This window comes from Egretta garzetta, unplaced genomic scaffold, assembly GCF_000687185.1.
Source record: "Egretta garzetta isolate BGI_Z169 unplaced genomic scaffold, ASM68718v1 scaffold153, whole genome shotgun sequence".
NCBI lineage: Eukaryota > Metazoa > Chordata > Aves > Pelecaniformes > Ardeidae > Egretta > Egretta garzetta.
In genome coordinates this window covers 848,089-865,986 of record NW_009259114.1, presented here as the reverse complement: position 1 = coordinate 865,986, position 17,898 = coordinate 848,089, and the positions used below count along the sequence as shown (strand labels likewise).

The 17,898-nt window shown below is 39.6% G+C and overlaps 2 protein-coding genes across 3 annotated transcripts in view; one reads left to right on the top strand and one right to left on the bottom strand.

Moving 5' to 3' along the window:
- The window catches only part of TVP23A (trans-golgi network vesicle protein 23 homolog A), a 12,515-nt gene extending 1,098 nt beyond the window's left edge, over positions 1-11,417 (top strand). Inside the window, exons 2-7 of the mRNA XM_009635467.2 lie at positions 141-291; positions 4,251-4,395; positions 5,330-5,419; positions 8,974-9,099; positions 10,755-10,881; positions 11,356-11,417. Of these exons, the coding sequence (XP_009633762.1) occupies positions 141-291; positions 4,251-4,395; positions 5,330-5,419; positions 8,974-9,099; positions 10,755-10,881; positions 11,356-11,417 (701 nt within the window). The remainder of the gene's footprint in view (positions 1-140; positions 292-4,250; positions 4,396-5,329; positions 5,420-8,973; positions 9,100-10,754; positions 10,882-11,355) is intronic.
- Positions 11,418-12,241: 824 nt separating this feature from the next.
- NUBP1 (nucleotide binding protein 1) lies at positions 12,242-17,892 on the bottom strand. 2 transcript variants are annotated; one of them, XM_035891058.1, is made up of 8 exons: positions 17,643-17,892; positions 17,079-17,111; positions 16,582-16,672; positions 16,213-16,367; positions 14,258-14,368; positions 14,031-14,133; positions 13,238-13,321; positions 12,242-12,659 (listed from the first exon to the last, which is right to left on the bottom strand). In XM_035891058.1, exons 1-8 carry the CDS (start codon positions 17,664-17,666, stop codon positions 12,607-12,609), a joined length of 654 nt encoding a protein of 217 aa, XP_035746951.1. In that variant the 5' UTR covers positions 17,667-17,892; the 3' UTR covers positions 12,242-12,606. The 2 variants fall into 2 exon arrangements, with proteins under 2 accessions (XP_035746951.1, XP_035746950.1); XM_035891057.1 differs by lacking the exon at positions 12,242-12,659 and having other exon boundaries at positions 12,671-13,321; positions 17,079-17,892.
- Between the last annotated feature and the right edge of the window lie 6 nt (positions 17,893-17,898).

Sequence of the window (17,898 nt, the reverse complement as noted above, 5' to 3'; positions counted from 1 at the left end):
CGGCCCCGGCGCGGAGGCCTCAGCGTCGCGGCGCGCACCTGAGGTAACCGGGCTTGGGCAGCCCTTGCTGCTCCAGCCGGACGGACGCGCTGAAATACAAGAAACGCCATTTAAACACTTAATTCCCATTTTTTTTACAGGGAGGGTGGTCAAGCGCTGGAACAGGCCGCCCGAGAGGCGCTTGGTGCTGGGCAGCCAGCTCCAGCTGCCCGGGCTGGAGCAGGCCAGGCCCGCGGCCGGGCTGGCTCAGCATTGTCCTGCCTTTGGAAACAGAAATTTTACATACCCAAAGCAAACATATCACAAAAAAATCCCCCAACCAAACCGTATTATTATTATTTTTTTTTTTTTTTTAGAGCTGGAGAAGTGGAGAGCACTCTCATCTTCAGCAAAACAAACTGTGCAGCAGAGTGCTCTGGCATTGCCTTGCACACCTGGCTGAATGGAAAGGGCAAGTTATTTACAACAAAACTGTCACATTCTCCTACCACAAGATGTGATGTTATGTGGAATATAGTATATTTTATCCTTGTAGCTGTTGCCTAAGAAAACCTAACCCATTGATCTGTCTCATCTGTCAGGTTAAGCAGTCTGCCCTTATGTTACCAGAGGTGCCACTCTGCAGGTCTGTCCACACCGAGGTCCCAGGCAACAGAACTGTTGTTCCATCAGTGGCTTTTGAAAAATCTCTCGTCAGACTGTGAAGGAAAAAGTTTTATGTCAAAAGGACCTATACATATGCATATGCACTCATCAATAATGTATATAATCAGCTTTGATTTATATTGCTTCCTTCCCTTCCACCTTGCCCCAGTTTACTCTGGTCCGTTACAATGTTAAGATTTCTTGTAGGGGTAACAAGGAAACAAGAAAAACAAGAGATGTTAAACCTAACAGGAGTGTTATCTGAGATACACAAACAAGCAATCACATAGCATTACAATACAATTACTCTATTTTACTAGTGTCTGGTGAAGCATTTCTGCTCTTCCAGTGCATCGGACTTTGCAACTATATGAGGAGTCAGCCATGACACAAGATTAACATCCCCAGAGTTGCTTTGTTGCTGTGGTTTAGCAGCAGCACACGTTTTAAATAAAGGTTTATATTTTTGTGCAGTCTTGGTGAACATAGCCTAAAGGATTAAACTAAAGTGGGAAATACAGCTTAGGAGTGTGTCTTGAGCACATGAGCTACAGATTCAGTCCATGGGACCAGACTAGAGTTAGCATGAAGTGAAACCACCCAAAAATGTTTGTAAGAGGTTCACAGCACCAATTACTTTACTTTATGAAGATCTGTTCCTACTGGTTCACGCTCTCCAATACAGACAGGCAAAGTATCAGAAAACCATACTATTAATTGTTCCACTTTGTGTAGATAACTTATTTCATTGAGACTGCTCTTCTTTCTTGTCCTCATTGTAACAATACTAGAAGATAATCTCATACTGAAAAATCTTCTGCTATAGAATACAGAAATGAAACTCCTTACATCGCTCACACAGGAATTTGTTTTTATGAACTGAAGAATCTTGTGCAAACAAGACTGGAACACACCCACGTGCTGCAAAATTTTCTTGCCTTATTAGAGGGCATAACAACATGTTCCAATCATTTGTCTTTATCCCAATTTCATATATCTTCAACTTGTTTAGAATTTGCAGAAGCTATGACAAGTTTTGCTTTTGTGATTCTCCAAGATATATGCAAGTGCTCCCTAAAAGCAAAAGGTATGTGGATAGTGACTTAGCTAGCAGCTGCTTTCATAAGAAGATTAGGAAAAAGGTAACTTACACCATCTTTGCAGTTCATGACAGCATCAGAACATTTGATCTGGAACAGTTATCCACTATATGGAGGTTTAGATGCAACAGGATAACTACAAACCCAAGCAAGTGAGTTGCTGTGCTTTCAGGAACAAATGCATGCCAAGCAGAGCCAGTGCAGAGTTTTAGTTACCTTTATCCTCTATTGGATTTGAATAAAAAAGTTATTATGTTTTAAAGCCTATACTAATATTAGTACAAGAAATCATGTTAGTTTATACAATGATTTCTTAAATGCCATTATATTTCTGGAAATCAGCTTTTAAAAAAATTTTGTAAAGTACAATTGAATTCAATATAAATACATTCACTTAAGAAAAGCTGTAAAGTTTTTTGTTTCAAAAAGGATGCAGATGGTTTAGCTTCAAGTTTTAAAATAATTTTATCTATCTGGGATTATCACCTTATTAAAAATTCCGTTCATGTATAATAGGAGCTATAAGTGTAATCTAATGGCTATGAATTAAGAAAACACATTTGTTATGTTAAAGTGAACAATTTATTTACTTGATTCTGTTGGTTTCAGGATTTATTTTTTTTTTAAAAAACATAAATAGGTGGACATTTTCTGAGATTGAGAGAGTTGTCCAAAGAATGAGGTGCAAGTTTTGATATATCTCCATATTCCTCCCCTAGGACAAGAACCTGCAAGTCTGTGTCTTTGGCTTGGCTAGCCATATCCTTATGAGAGAACTGATACTCCGTAGTCTCAATAAAGTGTTGAGAACTGTAATAAATGCGAGCCTCTTGCTTATGTGCTGTTTTTTTTTAGTAAACACCGTTCAAAGTTTGATATTGGAACAGGTTCAGCATCCAAACAGTAATTCATCATCTGACTTCCAAAATGAAACACCACTACTCCAAAGTTGCTTTCTCATTCGGAGGACCGATATAGTTATAAAAGCTCAGTCCACCCTGATGCACTTTAGCGTTCTGATCTATGAATAGCTTGTATTGACACGAGACCACTTATGGAATGAACTCTTACGTCTTCTTGAATGAGGTCAAGACTTGAAGTAGCAAGACACTATCTGGTTTTGACAGTTCACAGTATTCCCTCTGGTCCACCCACCCACCTGTCTGCTTATGGCAGAAAAAAGCTTCTTTCGCTTAAAATGACAAGTGTTTAGTTTTAAATCAGAAGGTTTTGGAAAGTTTGAGGTTAGTATGAGCATGACCAGGAGTAAATATAAACTGCAGCTGTGCATCATTCTTGCTTCTCCAGTCATGCTTGTGTAGTACTACAAGCACAATGCTGCCATTATACTAGAACAGTTAAACAGCTATGGAATAATAATATTACAATAAAGGTATAGCAACTTATAATTTAAATCTACTTATAATTTAAGTTTATAATAAACAATTGTAATTGTGTATATATTATATGTATCACTTTATTATACACAATAATAGAATAACACTTAATAGTTGAGTAGTTAATTATGACCTAGGCCATACTACTGTTAATTGTTTACAGAGGTAGAGGAGCTTAATGAGACAATCACTGGCTTTAAAAAAGATAAATCTTACTTGGAAAACAAGTTTCATTCACTCAGCTTCAAGGGAAGATGTTGCTTACGTGCAATAGCCTCTAGTTAATTCTCACTTTAAACTAATTAACACAAAAACAACTGTACAGATTAAGTTTTCGTACTTGGCATGTTACCCTGAAAATTGCACTGTGCTCATTATAGCATTCTCCACCCCCCCACCCCCGTCTTCCTGTACAGGCTGATATTCCATGCCATATAGTTACTTTGTCCACTGAAATTCTCCTTCATTTTGTTACAGACAAAATTTTGTCTGATGAGCAAAGCATGAATATCCAGTGAAATTAATGAACATTCATTCATAAGAACCGTTAGATTCCCAAATTGTACTCCCTCTGTAAAAGGAAGCATTTGGTTTCAGACATTACATATGAAGGTTTATTTTGTCTTATACCCAATAGCTACATTTTTTTGGTTTTGATTTGGGTTTTTCTGTTGTTGTTCTTTTAGTTTCAGAGTTCCTGTTCCAGTTTTCAAAACAGCTCTGAATGCCATAAGATCTGTCTCAATTCTTTTGTGCCTTGCAATGCTGATTTATTTAATGAAATGAGGATTTTATGGTACAGCGTTGAACACAACCACTAAATTCCTTCATGCATACCAAAGATGCTGGTGAAAAACTCTAGATTTTGTTCTGTCTTTGAGAAAATTTTGACATGAACAAACAACATGTTCCATCTTTTAGCGTCAGATTGAAGGTTGGCTGTTGCTTTGATAATGAAGGTATACATCAACATATGAAATAACAGCAGCTACAAACCAAAATACCATTATAGACTAGAAATAGTTGTGTTATACTCCATTGTTAGCAAATACTGTAACATTCCTTCTTCCATAACTTCCTAAGTGCTCTGTGTTTTTTTGTTTTCTAGGCACCCACTGGCCACCTTTTTCCACCTGTTTTTCCGAGTGAGTGCTATTATTACCTACTTGTTCTGTGACTGGTTCAGCAACAGCTTTGTTGCTTGTTTTGTCACTATTCTCCTCCTCCTATCATTTGACTTTTGGTCAGTTAAGGTAAGATGACCCTGAATAGTAACTACCTTTGAAAGTATTCTGTGTGCCATTAAGTAAAACAAAAAAGGAAATGTGTATACTGACTAAAATGACAAATCCATTGTCATCTATTGATTTATTAAATGTCTAGCCCATTTTAATTAAGCCATTTACATGTCCAGTTACTGTTTATTGCCATGTTCTCTATGGCTGATAGGAGCTACTAATATAGTGAGAAAAATGCCTTGCCATGGGTAGGTTTGTTTGTATGCTTTCCCCCTTAAAAAAAAAAAGTAATACTGGCTTTCAGTAATGGATGTGAAAGGATGCCCAAAGCTGCAATACTGTGCCCAGACCCAGAAGGCGGGAGCTGCAGAAGGCTCCTGGGAGCCCAGTTACAGCACCCGTGCCCAAATCACATCACGTGCAGGCAGGTGGGTCAGGCCAGCCCAGAAACCCAGGGGCTCCACACATAGAACAAGGCTTTTGCTTTGTAGAAGCGAAGTGTTGATGCATCTCCAGTGAACTGAAAGCTTCCAGTATTCATCCAGGTGCAGAAATATTTTCTTAATTTGTTTGCTTGATTCCATGCAGCTTACTTGCTTATAATTAATCCTGCATTTCTTCAGTGTGTTTTTGTTCGCAGTTCTCCTCTCTTATTGAGGAAATTTCTTTATCCAACTAACTGACTTACAAAAGATACATCCTATAATTTCTTGCCTAAATCAATGTTATTGTGCTAATTATTATATTAAAAGAGAAGAACAGGCCTCTAAATCTCTGGTAACTCATCCATCCTGAATGACTGTTCACTCAAGCTGGCAAAGCTTTTAGAACTGATTTTAGCATTTGATAAAAGAATATGATCTTCAGACATGCTTCTCTTTTTTTTTAATGTTAGTATTGCAAGTGAATTATGCAACTGATTAATGCACATAATTGTTTCTGTCACTAGAACGTGACAGGAAGACTCTTGGTTGGTTTGCATTGGTGGAACCAGATTGATGAAGATGGAAAAAGCCACTGGGTGTTTCAAGCAAAAAGGGTAAGTACATTAATAAAAGTAGGCACAGGACAAACAGAATCCATAGGAAAGATTGTAAAGCTGATACCAAATCAAATAAAGTAACAAATAGAGCACCTTTGTAGCAGTTACTTTTTATCCAGCTTCTATAGAAGATAATGTAAGTATTCAGTTGCAAGCACACCAGATTGTCACATGGTGGTAAGTGTTCAGAACAAAACCAGTCTTGCACCATTGCCATCACATGCATCAGCAGAATGAATATTCATAGCCTGGTACTATTGGTATAAAATGTTTCTGGTAGTTCTATTCTACTTTCTAGTGGGAACATCTTATAATAAATGTATCTTCCCACAGTTAATCCCAATGCAAAATCCTCTTCAGGAAAGATCTAGGTTGAAAGTGACACTGCATAGTTCCAGTTCAGTATTTTAAAAAGAATGTTTTAGAATCATAGAATGGTTTGGGTTGGAAGGGACCTGAACCCAGTTCCAACACCCCTGCCATGGGCAGGGACACCTTCCACCAGACCAGGTTGCTCAAAGCCCCATCCAACCTGACCTTGAACACTTCCAGGGAGGGGGCACCCACAACTTCCCTGGGCAACCTGGTCCAGTGCCTCACCACCCTCATCATGATGAATTTCTTCCTTACCTCTATAATCTCAATCTACCCTCTTTCAGTTTAAAGCCATTACCCCCTGTCCCATCCCTACATGCCCTTGCAAAAAGTCCCTCTCCAGCTGTCCTGTGGGCCCCTTCAGGCACTGCAAGGCTGTTATAAGGTCTCCCTGGAGCTTTCTCTTCTCCAGGCTGAGCCACCCCAACCCTCTCAGCCTGTCTTCATAGGAGAGGTGCTCCAGCCATCTGAGCATTTTTGTGGCCCTGCTCTGGAGCCACACTCATGGAATATGATGGGGAGTAGAACCCAGATCACAGAGCATTCTGATACTGCTAGTGCTCCCCCAAACATCCTGAGCAGGATTGCTCTTGGCATTGCTGCCAGAGTCAAGACTGCAGGTTTTTGCTTTCACTTGCTAACATTCTCTCCACAGCCTCATTCAGGCAAGAGCTTAGCAGAACGACAGTTCAGGTGCTACTCACTAGGATATTCCTTTCAGACAAACCCAACTGTGCACACAGCCTGGGTACAGAGCCAAGTGTAAAATACTCAGAACATGCGGGTCTGGAGTGCCCTCTAGCAGCCCTGCAGCCATTTGCAATGAGAATGCAGCCAAGCAGGAGCACAACCCCAAGCAGGGGCTGCACACCATTAAGAAGGTAACAGATGTTAACGTTCTTCCTGTAATTCAAATGGAGCCTAAAAAGAGAATATAGGCAAGTCTGCATGAAAGCACAGAAACTAGGAGACCATCAGAGTTTCTAAGGTCTGTCAAGTTGAGGCAGTAAGCAAGAGCCTTCTTAGCATTTAAAAACAATGGCATCCATAAAATGACCTCCTGATGTAAAAATTACTGTAAAATGAGCAAGCCTAGTTCACCTATTACACTTTGTTAATTCTAGCCTAGAAGCACAAAGTTGACTCATCTGTATGGGCTAAAGCCTTCCAAAAATTCCAGCAAATGGTAGCTTGATTTATGTGAAAATCATAGCACCACAAGAAGGAACACGTAACTAGAGTGGATTGTGTTTTTGTCGTGGTGTATCTATGATAAATACTTTGTTGTGGCAAGTTCCTGGAACACATGTGATTCTCATGCTTTCCAGAGTCAGGCATTCCCTGCCTCCTTTACCAGTCCTCTAGCAACTTTTTAAGATCTCTTATGGGTGAATTTGTTTAGAAATATTTCAAGTCACTCACCAACAGTAAGCAGCTAATTACTGGTGTGCTCCTGATGCAACAGAGGTTCACCCTTGAAATCCTATCTTCTGCTGAGGGTTGCTGGAAGAAAAGTAATTTACCCTTACATCCCAAACATCACAGCTCCCCTCTCCTTTCCTTGGGATGACTGCAGCCTTTTGTAATCTTGCTCATCAAGTTAACTAGTCTTTTAGTGTTCTCAGGTGTATTGACTTTTTTTGTCCTAAATAGTTAGTGCTGATGCAATGTCACTGTTGGGTAATTTGTCAGTAGTTTGGGATACAGGTGATTAAATCCTTTTATTGACTCAGAATGCCTGTCTTTTTCTGTAACTATGAAGGCACAGAACATTATCCTCTGGACCTCTGCACCATCACAGGTCTAAAGGGTATGTTACAAAATTAAAACACCTTGTAATTATTGCATCTTGCATGGTTTTCTTAGGCAAGATAGAGTAACTTAACTGAATTTACAAGTTGGATGTCATTGTCTGCCTCATGATGGATGGATGGATGAGTCTTAGTTTTACCTGGAGAATTCAAGATACTGAAAATTAACTAAAAGTCTTTTTGGTTTTCAGCGTGGAACAGTCCAACAGGGTTTTCTTTTCCACTTGTGAAGCTTGTATTTCAGAAGCTAGCACTAGTGGTGGTTAAGCAGCCTGAGGTTTGGAGCGAAGATTTTGAATTCTGGTCTCCTAGGAAAGATCAGAACCTTCTGAACAATTCTCTTTCTTTAGTTTCTCTTAGGTGTTGGGAGTTACCAGCGAGCCTTTCAGTGTAGGTAGAGACACACCAGTTGTGGGGACCTGAAGAAATCTTCAACCGGGGCTTTTTGCAGCCTGCTTTGAGGTTTTTTGCTCTCCCCAAAGATCACAAATAGAGAACTGTGAATAACAATGCCTCTTTCAGAGAGATGCCAGCAGTTGCTATAGTGTCCAACAGTAGTATTACAGAAGAGACATTTTCAAAGCCACAGTTCTTAATTTATAGAATATTGGTGGACTTCATAAGCAAAACTGAAGTATTAGTTTACATAATAGAAAACTAAGCTTCACACAAGATTTAGAGTAAGCTAAGATACTTCATGTTTTTAGGAGAATGTATGGAAATGGGCACTGCTATGAGAATTGCATTGCCTGAACCGAAACCAACGGATAAATCCTGTGGCAGATCTTTAAAGTTTGCTTGTTGGCACTTGCAACAGCTCCTTGCAATTTCCACATTAAATGCTATAGCTTTTTCCGATACTGGACTGATTTTTTCCCCCCATATTTTTGATTTGTGAACAGGGCACATCATGAATCTATACTACAGACAGCAAAGTACTCACACTAAAGTTCTGCTTGTCACACCGTCTTCTGTTTCACACTTCTCCAAGGCCTTGGTAAAGTTTGCATCTAATTTCAAAGTTAACTTAAGCAGTTTAAACTGAAGTTTAAAAGCAATTGTCAGTGTAATAGAAATTCACCTTTAAAATAGTACTCATCTGTAGCGTTAGTGGGAGCTATCACTGACAAAAGGAATAATTATCTCATTTAAATCTGAACAGAGACCAGAACATTTTGAAAAGAAAATGCTGTCACATACAGTAGGGCAGAAAACTACTACTTCTTACTCAATCTTCCTTCCATGCATATAAATGTAAGTGAAATTTAGGTAAAGAAATAATTTTGTCCATTTCTCATCCTCTGCTGATTTGTTATTTACTGTGGATTTTGTCTCTGTGACTAGCAGTTTCAATTTTCCTTGTAGGTGCCTACAATAGCTGCCTCAACTGAAGCTGAAGCTCGAATCTTTTGGCTTGGCCTCATTATCTGTCCAGTTATTTGGACAGTGTTTTTCTTTAGCACCTTGTTCTCCTTGAAGCTGAAATGGCTGGTAAGTCTCAGGGTGCAGAAAGGCCTATGGCTGACAGTGTTAGTAGAGGGAAACCCTAGATCTGTTAGTTTTGCAACAGTCATTGAAACAAATCTTTTAACAGTACAAAAATTTCACTAATAGCTTCAACAAATCAGACTTTTCTGCATTCAAGCCCTGCACTCTGGTATGGATTAGTAATTCTTAGCCAGCCCTATTTCTATTAAGTTATCGGATGTCAACTCCTTCATCTAACTTGAGAACCTTAAGTGGTTGGCAAAATTACTGACGACTTAACTGTAGCAACTTACTTTCCCCCAACTTATTTCAGTCAGAAGAAACTAACAGGAGAGGATAAAAAATGAACCAGTGATGCTGATTTTCACATCTCCTTGGGACTTGAATGTTACTTGCTCTTAAAAGTAAGGATTTTAGATCTCCAGTACCATTCCCTTTTGAAAGAACCACTATCATAGTGCTTAAAACCTTGATAAATTGAGCTTTATGTATTTTATAATTACTGTATTTATAAGCCATCTACTCTACAAAAAAAATCACACATTTTTCTAAATACAAGAGGAAATTTACCCCATATATTGCATTATGTTAAGATATTTTTGTCTATGAAATCTTCATGTTTTCCCCTGTAAACGTTTAAGAGCTTGGATAATTGCCATAAAATTCGTTTTGTCAAGTTCCTAGCCTTGCTAAGCAGTTTCTTAATTCAGTTTGAAAAAAAGTGTCTTGGGCATGTGCAGCTACATAACCTAACAGCCAAGATTACATTTTTTTATTAAATGGAACAGGAAATTCAGCTATAGGTATGAATTAGTTGCAAATCATTAACTGCTTTCTGGTGCCAAAAATGCCATAGCTAAACAAGCAATTGTTAAAATTAAACCAGCAGCCTTCCTCCACAGCTACAGCTTTATTTTTGAAAACCAGAGATTGTTTGCTAAACTAAGAGCTGGTTGGAGAAGGAACCCTAACTAGCACTAGAGGCAGGTTGCTCAGGTGCTTGTAAAAGGTAAGTTACACAAATGAGAATATGATAGCTTCCAGGAGACTGATTCTGAGGCTAAGAATAACATTTTTTTTGTAAGTTATTTCATTAGTCAATCAGATGGGCTCTGCCTGCTGCTAAGCCTATAGTACCACAGAAGGATCTAATTATTTTCAGTGCCTGCTAATGCTAGACATTGATTCATATCTATCGATGCTCTTTGTAAATCTGTAAGTTACAGGATCTTATTTGTATGTAATAAGGCATTTGTCAACTAAACAAGCCTGCAGGTTTGCTATGTATCTGGATGTGAAACTTCTAGGAACAAATCAGGCTTAAAAAAAGTGAAACAATTATGGAATCTGTTGAATAGATGCTTTTTAAAGTAAGTGCTTTTAGGAAAGTAATGAAGCCTTTCAAGATACAGAATGACAAAAAAAATTGTGTGTTTTGATAGAAAGAGAAGCATTTTGTAGAAGGGAACTAAGGTGTGTTTGACACAATTGGTGCTCTTTGAAAGTCATTTATTATTGGAAGGAATATCCCCCTTGTATAACATGTATGTATATCTAAATAGTATGTATACATATGTACACACACGTGTGTGTATATTCTACACATAGTCTATACATAGCAGTGTATTTGTCCCACCTGAACTGTTGTTTGTCCACAGGCTCTTGTGATAGCTGGGATCTCTCTTCAGACGGCTAATTTATATGGCTACATCCACTGCAAGTTAGGGGGACAAAAAAGCATCAGCACAGGAACTTCAAGGTTTTCTGTCACAGATATTCCCAAGAGTAAGTACTGAGCTGGTCTATCAGCTACAGCCCCTGAGGTGTCACACCCTGACCTGTCTCATGCTGTTGGTTTTGGCTTTTCCCTGGTCTTGGCACCTACAGGAACTCCTGGCAGGGCTATCTTCATTCTCCCGTAAGTCTCTCTTGCAGAACTCGCTCGGAGGGGCTGTGCCCCACATCACTTTTCTTGGTGTTCAGAAGCCTGCTGAAGCTTCACAACTGAGCTGCTTCCAAGCCCCATGAAGAATGTCCCCAGAGTTAAACCCTTGGAGGGATGTCTCCTGAGGTATTATAATGCCTCTGCCTTAGCACAGCTGGGAGAGCTACCTTCAACCCTCAGGCTTCCACCAGGCTCCTCCCTGCTTTTTAGAAAAGATTCCTACATACCTCCACCAGGCTCCTCCCTGCTTTTTAGAAAAGATTCCTACATACCAGGTTGTGCTAACACCCACACTTCCTGTGTTCACTCTACAGGACAGACGGGGAGAATTTCAGAAGACCGCATTGAAGAACATGGGAAGACAGGCACTAGATAATCAAATAAGGAAGAACTAGAAGGATCAGCAGCAAAAATACTAATTTATGAAAGCTGTTCTTCATATGAAGGTCTTGAAGTAAAGCTCTTCTAGAATTATGCCTGCCAGAAATAGTAAGGATTTTATGTCATTTCTGTTTGAGTCTTTAGATTCTGAAAGGTTTTGAGCCTTTGTTACTTACTTAAAAGTTTCATCAAAAAGTGATTTGTATAGGCACAAAAACAATGCTTACAGTTTATACAAAGCAAACTTGTTTAAGAAAAAAATCTGTCAACTAACCTGACACTGTTGGATTTGCTTAACCAAGAATTAGAATATAATCAAAAGATGCCCATTTGTTTAATTTTGGAACTACAATAAACAAAATCAAACTGCCTTTCCCTCTTGTGCATAATACTGATTTCTCTGAGCTTCGATTCCTCAATAAAAAGAGGAATTGCCATCACAAAGGGCCTCTTAGTTATTAAAGATACAGAGTTTTTATTTTACTGTTCAGATTTAGGGTCAAGTAGAAGAAAGAATAAAAGGCACGTAGCACGTTCACACAGTACTTGTGTGAAGCAGTCAGTTATGTATTAATAGTTTAAATATGTGAATCTTATTCTGATACCTATAATAAATATTGTACTATAATTAACTTGCCTTAACTCTACTCAGCTTTTATTTTAAAACTGATCCCAATTATAACAAAAGGAGACAATACCACACTGCATTTCACTCTAGCTATAGACCTTTTCCATTTAAGGGAATGACACTTAAATGATGTTGTTTGAGAGAGCACGGGCATTGCAATCCCTCCTAGCGCAGAAGGCAGGACAAAGCCTGCTACACATGCATAGTGGATACGGTAGACAGAACACCCCAATGTCAGCGAAGCACATTTCACATTCAACTTGCTAAATAAAGTCTTGTATACGCATGTCTTCATATCCAGGTTATCAGTACTATGATACCAGATGCTGATTGCACCCATGTAACACAAAGACGCAGTTTTAGAGCTTTCTAGCAAGCTTTGAGGCCACCTGTGAACTACAAGAATCTTGAACTATGGAAAAAAACCTAAGGCAAGGGCATTTATATTAAGAATTTATTTGCAATATACAAAAAGAAAACATTCCTTCTATGAAATCAAGGCATAAGTTACTTTTCTATAATTAAGCATGAACTACATTTGTATTCCATTCATAGATTAGATAATCTTTTCTTCTTGAAAATGGTGTTGATCACAGTATTCCTGAATTCCTGCAAAGACAAGGAAAAAGTAATACAAGTAATACTTCAGTTGCACATTAGGAGTTAGTTATTGCTGCATCACTCTGTCCCCTACTAGCACAAATATCACAAGCTGGGCCTTTATCACAGTGAAAACGGCTGTTTGTATTTTTAAAGTGCACACCACTGACCCTTCAGGTACTTTTTTTTTTTTTTTTTTTTTTTTTTTTTGTGCAATGACAATTGGAAGCAGAGGTGATAATTAGCCAGCTGAACTCCACTGAGCTATGGTGAGCACCCCTCAACAGGCCCGCATGAGAATCTTACAGCTTCTCTATGAGAGCAAGCACACTTTCTGGAAGGTAACTACTGAAGCCAAACATGAATCCAGTTATTAAATACAATCTCATTACCATTTTAGATGCCTGCCATAACAGATGCCTAGAATAAGTGAACATAGTATTTGCATGTTACCTTCATAACTTCTATACACATCTACTGTTTTTATTATTTGTGGCAGAACAAGGTAATTCTGTTTAGCACCTTTATCCGTTGCAGAGGTGCTCGGAACTGAGAGGATTCATTTGCACAGTGATTTTCAGACTTACTTTGAATGATATTCCTGTAAGACAATGTAGCTGGAGACTCAGGTGCTTCGGAGAATAAAGACAGGCCTTTGTCACAACTTTTGCCTTGAAGGACCGGGAAAAACATGAAAGCAAAGCAACATGGAAAGATGAACTTTATTTTACCCTTTATCCCGCCACCGGTTATACCCTTCCTAACAGCCGCCTGCATCTATTCCTTTTATGAAGTCCTTATGTCAGTAATATGACTGGAGCTACAGCTTACAGTTTTACAAAGGAATACTACTAGCAGAAACCTTCAGTCATTATTTTGGAAGTACTGAACCTGTTCCTCGATGCCATTGAATCAAGTATTAATTGCCAATAGCTAGTGGGCAAGGAACCAAGCCACCTCATTACCCACCACAGAATTTGGACAGTGCCAGTAACAGTGAAGTTAAAGCACTGGTTTTACTGCTTAACATGTACAAGATTCTATTCTTCATAGTAGTTATGATTCTGTTCAGTCTGCACTTCCAGGTGATTCCACCAAAGAGACAGACATGTACTTCAGATATGATTATACCGCTGAAAAGATGCATAATCTAATCTTAATCAAGATTATCCTGGCACCTTCCTCTTTTCACACCATGCTACGTCACAGTTCCAGTAACTTTTGATTCAAAAAAATGTTTTATCTAAAAATGGGTATTTACCTAAGAGACAAAATGTTTACTACTCTAATTTATCCGTGTCCAAGTCAGGGTTTTCTAGTAGTAACGTCAGTATACAAGGGAACGCTTGTTTTAAATGTAGTGCAATACAGGAACTTTACCTATTTGAGGATCTAGAGGCACTTTACCCAGAAGGGAAACATTTAAGTGCTGGCACATCTTCTCTGCACCTCCAGTAGTTGGGGGAAAGATCTGAGATTCATTCTGGGACAACATGAAAATTACAGTTAAACATTGCTCAAAAAAATGCCTTGTTTTCAGAATTGCAATGTTTTATATACAAACAATGTCAAGATAAAAAAATGCTCCGAGATACAGAGAGCCTTACCTTACACTTTGGACATATAAAGCCACTCATATTTTCCACAACACCTATGATTGGCAGTTTCACTTTATGGCAGAAGTTGATCTCCTTCCGAACATCCTGAAGTGACACTTCCTACAAATATTAGGAAACACTGCCATTTTAACTGGAATGTTTTGATGCTGAATGCATTAAGTTATACCCTTAGAGCTGTTTTAACGGAAGTTCATAATGAATTATTACTGCTCTCTTTGTATTTTGAAGAATGTAAACCTGCGTTATGTGCTCTAGCGACAATTCTGTGAGTAGCAATAGAACACGGACAGCAGTTGTAGCCTACTGAATGTGGTTCTGTTCTGAAATCTGACCTGGCTCTAGTAAAGATTCAGCCATATTTGTATTTTATCTCCTATATTAATCTCATATCTTTAGTTCTTTAAACGTAACTTTTTCACACTTTCAGTTTCCAGAAAGACCCTTGGCATTCTCAGTACAGCAGGCAAGGGCAAGAACCACCAGGCTTATGCTTGTTCTCTCTTTTTAAATTAAGTTTCAAATAGCTTATAATCTTCTCAGACTTTTCGCATATATGCCTGAACTCATTCAGTTCTCCTGTTTCCTCCTCCTTCCCTCGCCACCTATCTGATATTGCCCTCAACATTTCACTTCCTTTACGTTTTCTTCTTTCAGCTGTTGTATAAATACCAGCTGTCTTTCGCTTGCTTGATCTCCTGTTCCTTTCCACACCAGGCTTTAAAACCTGCATTTGAATTTGATGCATTTTGAGTTTCAGCTCTCCAGGGGCTGATTTTTCTTGTAAAAACGCACATTGCAAAGTTGCCTACTGGAGCCAACAGTCTACTTCTGTGGCGGTGTGCTCTCCCCTCATCTCTGACTCCCCCTCCCTTGACCTCTTTCAAGTGGTAACCACCTGTGGTGGTGGTGATAGATGTGTCTGGGCATGAAGGATGCACCCACTGGATGTGGGGGGAGACAGATAACAATACAATAGCCAAGGGCTATTGTGGAATGTGCCCACCTAAGCACAGTGGTCAGTATGCAAATATGACTATGAGCCAATTCTCTTACCCCCATAAATAGTGAGCAGCCCAAGAGCCCTTTGAGCTCTCCTGCACGGCAGCGGGCCGCACGCCAGGATCTCCCCTTGAGCAGGGACGCCTCTCAAGGTTACTCCTTGAGGCTGAGAGACTCCTTACCACAGCAGACTCTCGCTAAGTGACTAACAGCATGCTAACTTTGAAACCTTAGCTAAGTGACATAAAGGATTGATTGCGCATATATAATCCTTCAGACATAAACCGTTGACCAAGTCTGGGACTAGGATTGGATCCAGCCGCACCTATACTCCTCTCTGAGGGAATTTAGAAAGCAAGGGGATCTTTTCTGAACCTCATGACTCAATGGGAGGGTCTCCCTGACAGTTTTGTCTGACCCTGTCCTCTCTGCAGTAAATAACGAAGTGTACCTTGCCATCGAATCTCATAAACTATTGTCGCATTTACCACTGAACTTTGTTAACTCGCTGTTTCACACCAATAAACCATATTATTTTTGCCTCTCCTCTCAATTCATCCACGACAACTTCATGTGATGTCAAATGGTGCATGTCTTATCACTTAAAAACTAAATTTCTTACTGACTTCTGAACATTAAGCCGTCAGTGAGTAAATTACAAATTCGCAGTGATGTGAACCCTGATCTTGAAGAAGGAAGGGAACTACTGTGTTTCCCTTCACCACAATGCTTTTGCTTGTGAACTGTTCAGTGGTGTAGCGACCCACTCAGATCCCACTGAGACACCTACCTAACTCTTAAACCAGCCAGCCGGCGGCACAAAACAAGAATCCCTCACATTCTGTACCGTCATTTCTCTGAAGTTAAATCCCCTAAATGCTCTAAACCAAGGATTGGCTTTCACTGCCATGATGCTTTTATCAAAGGAAATCAAGTTCTCATACCTGTGGGGTAGTGACTATAACAGCACCATCTATGCGTGTTGCACTGAGATACTGTACAATAGACAAGTGCTCGTCTGATGTTCCCGGAGGTGTATCCACAATTAGGTAGTCGATTTCACCCCAGTCCACATCGCGAAGAAATTGTTTGATCAACCCTAAAAGAAAGGATAAGAATGTGGCAGAAAGAAAACCAATACAGCGTTTCACCTTCTAACTTCATCAAATGAGTATGTTTGACTAAAGAAAATAACTAACCATTCACTCACTTTTTCCTATAGCTTACCATACTATATTTACGTTACTAATTAAACAAGCTCACGATACTAAATCTTTCAAGTACATAAATTGTTGAAAACATTCCATACGTACCATTTTTTTTTGGTCCTCTCCAGATGACAGCATCATCAGGACTACTAAGCAAGAACCCCACAGACATGACACCTAAGTTTTCTTCGACATACTATAGAGAAGTAGAGAATCTCAGTAGAGCATAAAGAAAGAGTAGAGAAACCAACTGTAAACCTGGATTTTATAGAAAAAGCAGTTGGGGGGCGGGGGGGGGAGACATGAAGAAAAGGCAGGCAGAGAACTTTATGCTTCTCTTTTATCAAAGGGCACTGACAACCACAATTTTTGTGCAATGCTCACCAACATCATTCATAGACTGAAAAAAGTCCAGTTATAGTAAGATTTACAGTGGTTTATGGAATCACTGGAGACAGTGTAAGGCTAAAGGCAGCTTTCCCTCTCAGCATCACGCTGCCTTTTTAACAGCATACACACTAATGGTGAACCAACACTACCGCAAAAACTTCCCTGCATTTTCTGAAGACTACTGAGTTTTTTCTTGGGTGCAAGATACTCACCACTGGAGACCATCCAGATCCACTCTGATGAACCTGAAAATTGCAGCGATACATAAAGTCACATTAAAAACAAATACAGATGTTACATAAAACACAAACGTTAAGCCAAAGCTGGGCAGGCAGATACCCTGCCTGTAGGTACACTACTGCTTTATTGCAGCAGCTGAGTTACCAACTGCAGAAGGGCCAGATTTCCATTAATAAGTGAACAGTAACTGTTCAACCCTTTTACAAGAAATTTACCCGTGACTTTATACATTTATATAAAATATTCTAGGGCTGATAAAAGAGCATCATGCTAACATTACTCAAGTTTTAAGTAGTGACAAATATGTGGCCAATAGGCAGCAAATATTGGTTTTCAGAACCAGTCATCCCGAAAGATCTTTCACAAACTAAATTATGCTTTACTTCTCCAACTCACCTTCTCTATTGCCCTACCCATTGCCCCAGGCGTTTCCCAATAAGCAGTCCTTTCAGAAGCTGTAAGTCTGCAAAACCCTAGACCGTTAATGAAGAGTTAAGCAGACACCCTTTGAACGCCACGTGGCAGCATTCACTCACCTGTTCTCCTTCGAGACCCATCATTTTAGGGATCGATGGCCCACAGATGTCTATGTCCAGCAGAGCAACCTGGAACACAAACCAGCCGACCCACCCCGCTGGAAACACGCGTGCGCAGGTCTGTTCCCAAGGCCCAAACCGTGCAACGCAAACGCCGTCACACCCGAGTTCACACCCTTAAGAAGGGGGAGGTGAGCGGCGCTGCCCCAGCCCCGCTGGCTGCCCCAGGCCTCTGCTCGTCCCAGCCAGCTCCTCC

Bases quoted from the DNA above. Each gene is read 5' to 3' on its own strand.
- NUBP1 (XM_035891057.1), bottom strand. From the start codon at position 17,132: ATGTATCGCTGCAATTTTCAGGTTCATCAGAGTGGATCTGGATGGTCT. The intron at 16,673-17,078 runs GTGAGTATCTTG...ACTTCTCTATAG, and splicing joins GATCTGGATGGTCTCCAGTG to TATGTCGAAGAAAACTTAGG. The intron at 16,368-16,581 runs GTACGTATGGAA...CCTTTCTTTTAG, and splicing joins GAGAGGACCAAAAAAAAATG to GGTTGATCAAACAATTTCTT.